This window comes from Catharus ustulatus, chromosome 4, assembly GCF_009819885.2.
Source record: "Catharus ustulatus isolate bCatUst1 chromosome 4, bCatUst1.pri.v2, whole genome shotgun sequence".
Classification (NCBI taxonomy): Eukaryota; Metazoa; Chordata; class Aves; order Passeriformes; family Turdidae; genus Catharus; species Catharus ustulatus.
This window is the reverse complement of record NC_046224.1, coordinates 70,317,556-70,326,025: the sequence shown is the minus strand read 5'-3', so window position 1 is coordinate 70,326,025 and position 8,470 is coordinate 70,317,556. Positions and strand designations below refer to the sequence as shown.

Genomic DNA, 8,470 nt, shown 5'->3' with positions numbered 1-8,470 from the left:
ATGAAGGCCACCCCTGCTGAAGGGGCCTGATTTCCCCACTGAGCTCATCCAGGGATGCATTTGCACTTGCCTCTATTAGGAGGCTTCCCCTGCTGCTCCTGTGGTCATCCCTGTCCCTCTTTGTCTCAGCTGAGGAGCACACCATGACCATAGAGAAGAGTTTCCGTGAACTGTACGCTCTGGCATTTTCCTGTTCCAGTCACTCCAGGGATAATAAATAGCAATGGTAATAAATAAAAGCAGATGCTATAGACTGAAGTTTATGTATTACACATTTTCCAATGTACATACATTCTAGTACATGAAGTACTCTCTCTCTCTCTGTGTATGGCAGGAAACTTGTGGTCCTTGAGCTCAGGAGAAAGGCAAAATAGCCTTCTGCAGATGTGGGTATGGGCAGATGCAGCTATAGGCAGCAAACAAGTGGTCTGAAAAAAAAGTTCATGCTGAAGCAGTCAGTCTTCCTTATCACAGTTTAAGTGAACAGAAATTTTCTTGGGGTAATATCAGTTAGTGGAGCATGAAAGAGGCTTAAGGGATTTTTAATCTCCAGAGATGAAGACCTCCCTAGTTGAAGCTGCAGGTTGTGTATGCAATGCTAGTTAATACCACCCTCGAATAACAGGTACAGTGTAATACAAGTGTCATACTCTGTCTTGTGTTTTACTGAGGCACTCAGCTGAGGGGTGTGTGTGGGAATATGGGAATATGAACATGCCTTTAATGCTTCAGGGTTTGAACTAGTTCCATGTGGAGCCAGCTGGGATGTACGTATGGAACAAACTCATGTGTGCAGCTGTAGAACACTCTGGTCACAGTTAAATGGCCTTCACTGCATGAAGCAGTGCACATACCTAGTCCATATCAGCAAAAATATATATCACATATCAAAAATTAATAGATCAGATTCAATTAGTTCACCCCTCTTGACTTTCTCTTACTTGAGCTACAAAAGAAAATGGTACTGGTTTGGACCACATGACCCCTCTGTGGTATCTTTGAACTTTGGCCATTCTGTGATTCTGATTCTGCCTCACATCTACTGAAGTGGGAGGTTTTGTTTAAATTAAGTGAAGAATATTCCATTAAGTGAAACTGATTGGGCTTGAACTACTGAACTTGTTTTTAGGAGAAATCTTCAGTTTTATCAGTGGTCAGTCTTGAACCATCAGTGTTCAGCATTAAAGCCTGCTAAGCCAAAACCAGAAATTCAGTGAATTAAATAGATTTGGACATCAATAACAAGAAGAGACTGACAAGACAAAAAGAAGTAAATGTCATGTTTTTAATGCTGATTTGAACAGCCTCACATGAAGACAAAGCACCAAACGTTGAGTCTCTCTCAGCAAAGCCTAACAGCACAGGCTGGCTGTCCAGACCCATCTCTTTTTCAGTATTCATCATTGAAGGGATACTCTGGATGGTCACGCCACCTGTGGAAAGGTCAGATTGGACAAGTGAGCTCCTTGGGTGAGGCAAGATATCAAATCACTGCAGTCATCCTGTGCCCAGCAAACCCCTTCCTTGCAGTATATAGGTGGCCTTTATGGTAGCTCTTCTACTTATTCAGAAGCTGTTCTGCTCTGAATAACTGCCCCTGCAGAGCTGGAAGCAAGCCTGTGTATTTAAGGAGAGCACAGTGAAGGACCATTTTTTCAGGCTTACAGACTGCATATCTTAGGGAGAGATGGGGAAAATCAACAGGAGTCTGGATGTCAACTGTTCTTACTATTTAACTTAGGTGAGTGGAAGTGTTTTAGGAAACGTGAATGGCTTCACCTTGTGTGCACTGTGGAAGGGGAAGACTTTTTTCAGGTGTCTAGAAAGACTCCTAGAAATAAGGACTATATGTGAAGAAGAGGTGGAGACACCAGGCTGTTCTACTTTGTCTATTTGTCTTTGCCCTTAGAGCTGGCATGAACAGGTCTGGGTCTGGGGTGGTACTTTCCCCAAGCAGCTGCCATACCTAAACTAGGTCTGGCTGTCCTCTAGCTCAGCCTACATGTAGATACTCTGCCAGCATCTACAGTGGCAGAGAATTTACAGAAAAGCTTTAGGATGACCCAGCTCAGGGAAGAAAGGCATGGTCATGGGCGCATCCTAACAAAGACAGAGATATTTCAGGCTTTGTCTTAGAAACTGCATGCTCAGGAAGATGCACAATCCAGGATCATTATAAAAGGCAAGAAGAAAATTCCCAGGGTCAACTTCAGGTGAAAAAATAACACTGTGTTTGCCCATTATTGGCAGACTTAATGGAGAAGTAGCTGTTTTCTGTTGTGGGTTTTCTTGTTTGTTTGAGAAGATGATGCTAAATCACAAGCCCTGGCTTGACAAACACTTTCCATTAGCTAAATGAAAAATTTCTGAAGAGCATTCTCAGGTGCAGCATGGCAGCTGGCTGCCTTGCCTTACAGCACAGCACAACAAATACTGGCATTTATCCAGCTATGAATCGTTCCAGTCTGGGAAGGACATATTTCACAATATTGAAGGTAACTAACTGGAAGGCATCAAACATTTGAATTGGTTAAGTCAAAACATTTCATTCCAATATTCAGCCAAGTTCAAGTGTTTACACATTAACAGATTGAGTTGGTTGAAAAAAAAACCACCAAAAAACAAAACAAGCCACAACATTTTGGCTTGTTTGACTTCAGTATAATTTGATAATGTCTGAGTTGCCAGTGTCATTATCTCTACTTTTCATCTATTGAGCATGCTTGCTATTCAGATCTCACATGTTCAAAAGTCTGAGTCCATTGAGTGAAAATGATTCACTTGAAGGAGTCAGTGCAGGTTGGCATAACTGGTAAGGAAAAACAGCCATAGCAGAGAGTGGGACCATATGATCAGTCAAGCTGATACATTAATGTAAAACTTGCCCTCCATAATGCTTCTAGATTTCTCCAAGAGGAGAATAAACAATTTCAGATTAAGATTTCCTGAAGTACTCATGTTTTTTTATAAACCCTCCATTTTCTTCTCAGATGCTTAACTTGCTAATTCATTCCACCGATTGCGTTATCCTGTATGTATGGGCTTACTCATACCATCAGAACAACAGGTTTGCACACAGTACCCTTATGGTAGCTGATAAGAGGAAGAACTACAGGAAAGCTGGATTTTTCCATTCCTGCTGGCATGTGCATCATAGCAGCCAAAGGTTTTTCAGGAAGTTGACTAACCAAAAGTCTTTCTGTATCGCGGTTTGACTTTTTGAGATACAGATTGCTGGATGAAATAAGAAATGTGTTTAGGCTGGTAATTTGCCTGATGCATGTCAATTCCAGACACTTCAGTGTGGTAACGCAGAGTAGGCATAGATATATATATATATATATATATATATATATATATATATATATATCTGCTCCTTACATGGCAACATCACTTTTCCTATGAGGCTTTTTTCATAGCTGAGATCAGATTGTACTTAAACATTTTTCCCTAAACATGGAGCTCTTGTGAAAACTAGAGCTGCCAATGCCCATCTTATGCATCCTGTTTTCTTTATCCTTGGTGGCCTCCTGTGACCAAATTCAGTCTAACAAAGCAAAGCATTTAACTTATTACTTTTTTAGATTGGTAGCTTATGAAGTTCCTCCCCTGTGGGCATTTGCAGCCTTTGACTTTGCTTCTGGGAAACGCTCTTGCATTTGCACCAAGGTTACATTTCGAGTATATAATCTTTAAAATTTAAATGATGCCATAACTCAGTTTTGCTATATAAAACCAAACTGTGTCAGATACCAAAACACACTTAAGAATCTCCTGGGCCATTTGTGAACTTAGTTCCATTCTGGAACTAAGTACTGCTAATTGATGCAAGGCTATTTTAAGTTTTAAGAAATTAAAGCTTCAGAGCACCTGGCTGAGCTTAAATGTGAAAAATGAGCTCCATTATGAAGCTTTTAACTTAGTGCATATTTTGGATCATATTTATGCAGCACAGTAAGTGGTTTGTTTGTTTTTTTGTAACATTTCCCTTTATCTTTTGAGAAATGGTCAACATTTTAGAGTGCTATTGATGCTGTTTGATGCTGTTATCAATGTTTTTCATTTCATGCTACAGTTTAGCAGGACACAGATAATCTAAGGTAAAAAGAGAAATGCATGGACATTAATCACTAGCATCTGGCTACTTATTGAGTGCCCTGAAAAGGGGAAAACAAAGTTTGGCCTTAAGCTGTAGATGCTTTTGAGCTGAAGTAAAAACAAACAGCCTTATCCTCTGGAAGAGAGGATGTTGGGTGATTCTGAGCTTTCAAATGAAGCAAAACTATATTGGGTGATAAGCTTTAGGTGTCAAGTGGCACGAGTTCAAGCCTTGTTAATTCTCAGAGAGATAATTAGGAAGTGGTCTAGCAGTCAAACTAGCTTCCCACTCTTCTGTTTTTCTTAGAAGGTACAACTCAATTTTATTTAAATTTCAGCTTTGATATCCATGCTTCTAGACAGGGATGATGCTATGCCTTATCAGTGTCTGAGACCACCATTCCCATATAGCAGAAAGAGTTTAAGGAAATGGAGTAGAGATGGAATAGCAAGATACACTCACTTTTTGCTAGGTGTGCTTTGAGAACTTGAGCTGCCCGCAAATATTGTACACTTATTTTTGCAATGGGTCTGGGAGCATATTCAGGCTTCATTAAAAGTCTCATGTTTAAACCTTACCTTAGAATAGGGTTGTTTATGCAAAAGTTAATATTAAAAGGAAGTGATTTTATTTTTTTAATTCTCTGAAAGGAATGCTCTATGAGGATGTAGGATTTCTCCTGTACTTACATTAACAGTTCCACATAACGAACGTTTTTGTTCAGGGCTTCAATTTCTTTCATCTCTTTCTCAGTGAGGGAGAAGTCAAAGATCTAATGGAGGAGATGTTAGGAATTCATTAGCATTTCTTGTCGTAATCAACCTTCATATTTTTAAATTCCAGAAGCACAATCCCTCCTTCTCCCCTGTATCTCTCCCACAGACCCATGCTTACTTACATTTGCAGGAGTCTCGAGGACATGAATAAGCCCAGTCACATTTGCCTACACCTTTTTTTGCAAGGAGGGGAAGGTAGTCTGGCAATACTGAGCCACCAGCTTTGAGAGCAATGTATTTCCAGGGAAAGTAGGGAGCAGTGTGAGTACGGAGTGCTGCAAGGGGTGCAGGAACAAAATCATCTTATTTTTGGGTGGTAGTGAAACCAATTGTTTTCTGGTGGTGTGGTTGTGACCCTCTGTAACACTTGTGTGTAGCAACCCTTCCCTAGCACAGCTGTCCCATACCTGAAGACAGGGCAGAATGACATTCCTGAGCTCCTGCAGCCTCGGGCTGCTGTCTTAGTGGGTTACCTCCTCTCACTTGTGCTGCTCACTGCAGCAGCTGATGCTCTGGGACACACCACCAGCTGGAGCTTTAGCTGCTCCAGAGGGTTAAAAGACACCAACATTTCCTCTGTGTATTGCTCTATTATTTTCATATCTTGTTACCATTTAGTGGTGGGGACAAAAAGCACCAAATGTGGTGAAGTTTGCCATTGGTCAAGTCTTACTTATATCTACAGAAAAAATGGGGAAATTACCTTCTATAGGGGCTAAGCCAATGGAAGTGGATTTGTCCGTGTGCTACTGGGTTATGAATTTACCTGGAAATTCTCTCTGATGCGTTGTGGATTGAAGCTTTTTGGGATCACCACCACCCCTCGCTGGACATTGAAGCGCAAAGCAATCTGTGCTGCAGTCTTGTTGTACTTCTTGCCAATGGCATTCAGCACAGGATCCTTCAGTAAAGGAGGGGAGGACACATTTACCCTGGAAAGAAAGTGGGAAGAAAAAGAAAAAAAAAGTCCTGCTCATCTGTAATGTCAACACATAGGGGCATCTGCTTTTTTGAGGACAGAACACTGCACCTTTTGACAAGTAGGGTGAAAGACGGGAGAAAAGCTTTGGCTCTTAGGTTGGCAGGTTGTCAAAGGCAACTTCCTGTGTGATGTCCTAACGTTGACTTAGTTTCTCCTTCCTCACCTAAGCCTCACAAGTTCCCCTTTCCAAACACTTGCCTTCTGTTAGAGGAGACCTAAGGCAATCTCCTATGCAGACACCTGGCATTCTTTGATGACAGCGTGCATCAAGAGTGTTGAAAGTTTACACTCACAACAGTAATATTTAGACACTGAAGTTCAAAACCACTTTAAAAAATGGGGGCAGAGGTATTTTGCATGGAGATCCAGCAGTAGAGAACTATGTTTCCCTGGATAATGTCCTGCTGTTAGAAAGTAAAGGGGTCTTACCATGATTCATCCCTTGAGGTTCCCAATGGGCTGTACCCAACAATAACAATGTCATGTTGTCTGCAAAATTCCAGGAGTTTGGGTTGGGTGAAGTAGGGATGGCATTCTACCTACAAGAGTAACACAGAAAGAATGATTAAATAACAGGACTAGACACAGTAGCAGAAGAAATCCCAATATTTGTGAGAGCTATAGACCAGATGATGCTTTCAGGAAAGGATATATGTTAATTAGGGAAGAGGGAACTTCATCTGTGTTTATTATCGTAATTGTACATTGCTGGGTGATTGACTTTTTTATTAATTTTTTTTTTTTTTTTGTGAGGAGCAGATCAACATCTGCAACTATAATTTGGCTGCAAAGAACTTTTATTGGCCCACAGTGGAAAGGTGGCAATAAATGGAGATTATGGAGGTAAGGCAAGCTCACTAGACAAGTAGACTAGTGGGTCTACTCTCATGTGGGTCAGCTCTCCATTTCTCTGCCTCTTGCATTCAGGATGACTAATCTGATGTTGTTTTTAGGGAAGTGTTGGCATAAGCTATCCCAGTTAGAAAGGTGAGGGGAGGGGCTATACAGAAGGTGAGATTATGACCTCTTGTGAGCTCTGCCCTCCCACATTGCAAACACTGTTCCTTTGCAGGCATGGATTTTCTGGCTGTGATCTCAGACTCTGGGAAATGGATGTCTAAAAGGTGACAGAGCAACCACTGTTTGCAGTGGTTGCTATCTGGCAAGTCTGAAGCTATCTGGCACATCTATGCTTGCTGGCCAACTGCCCTACACTAGGCTTAATCTTTTGCCTGGTTTTCCTCGACCCCAGGAAGCATCAGCAATGCTCAGCACAGTCTTAGGGGCACGCCAGGAACAGCAATTGCATTTTGCACCCGCTGGGCATGTTAATACCGGGGAAGGGTGCTGGAATTTCCTATTCTTGCCAGCCTTTCCCTCCAAGCCAAGTACAGAAATGGAAGCTGTGGCCAGCCTCCTTGCCCTGCCTCACGGCCATTCTAGTCCTCCAGGCCACGTGCTGGGAGTGGGAAGTTGGTCCTGGTTGGTCCCTGGCCTCTTCTCTGTTACTGCTAACGTGGATATTTGTTTGTGCCAGAGGAGTCAGAAGAGCTTCCCAGAGATTTCTAGGAAATGCAGTGACCTGCCAAATGCCAGAGCCAAAGGTACTGGGCACTCAGATGTGTCGCTGCCACTTGTCGCCTTCTCAGAGCCCCGCTGCTGTAATTTAACTCGGATGTGCCTGTCATCCTCATGGGATTGCTCAGCTGGGCCAAGGTAACAGGGTCTTCTTTAGCTGAGCGTTTTCTCTACCTCTTACAAAGGTCTTTTAGGAAAAGTACAACAGACCAAGTACTGGAAATTCAGGAGTTGCTTCTAATGGCTTTCACACTTGAGAAGCCTGGAGCGACTCAGGATCTGTAGGGTTGGGCTGGTGTCAACTAAGGTAGGCATGGCTTCATTGAGGACTGGTTGTCTCTGAATGGCTTTCTTGGGAATTTTTGGACTTGAAGTAAGGTACATGGCAGAGATCTGAGATCTGCTTTGACTCAGCATTCAACCTTGTTATGGAGCTTTGGCACAGAGGCACCAATTTTGTAGTCCTGGAGCAGAAACTGAGCAAAGCGATTGCTCCAGAGCCTTTAAATATTGATCTTTAGCCTAGATAGGAAGAGTAATATTTTCAAGCTAGAAATGGAAGTATGGAGGGCATCCTCTGTGGCAAAACACCCATCACCTTTCTGTATATGGTGGCCTAGGCTGTGTGTTCCCATTCCCCAGAGGGCAGTGGCACTGTGGCAGGCACTGCCCTTGGCTTGCAGTCATACCTGGTTGCTGACAGGTTTGTACTTAAGTCCTGGCTTGTTCATGATCATCTCCAGTTGCCTGCGGTTGAAATTGGATACTCCAATAGACTTTGCCAAGCCTGCATCTTTACATGCCTCCAGAGCCTGCAAAGAAAGCAAAGACAACAATCTCACAGGTTGGCTTGATTTCTTGGGGCATGCATTTTAGAGAGAGGTGGAAGAGAGACCATTATTGAGACCCTTTGCTGCAGCAGAACTAACGGCTGTTAGCATGAGGGCTGGTGGTGTCCAGACAAACCAAACTCTTTTCCTGTGTCGACCCGCTTTTCAGACCAACCCCTAATGTTTTTTACCTCCTGTGAGGGTA

At 42.6% G+C, this 8,470-nt stretch overlaps 1 protein-coding gene across 1 annotated transcript in view; it reads right to left on the bottom strand.

Annotated features, from left to right (window-relative positions):
- Nucleotides 1-1,271: 1,271 nt before the first annotated feature.
- AKR1D1 (aldo-keto reductase family 1 member D1) overlaps nucleotides 1,272-8,470 on the bottom strand; it is a 34,399-nt gene continuing 27,200 nt past the window's right edge. Inside the window, exons 5-9 of the mRNA XM_033058169.1 lie at nucleotides 8,125-8,247; nucleotides 6,287-6,396; nucleotides 5,642-5,807; nucleotides 4,789-4,871; nucleotides 1,272-1,433 (exon numbers count right to left, since the gene is read on the bottom strand). Of these exons, the coding sequence (XP_032914060.1) occupies nucleotides 1,391-1,433; nucleotides 4,789-4,871; nucleotides 5,642-5,807; nucleotides 6,287-6,396; nucleotides 8,125-8,247 (525 nt within the window). The 3' untranslated portion in view covers nucleotides 1,272-1,390. The remainder of the gene's footprint in view (nucleotides 1,434-4,788; nucleotides 4,872-5,641; nucleotides 5,808-6,286; nucleotides 6,397-8,124; nucleotides 8,248-8,470) is intronic.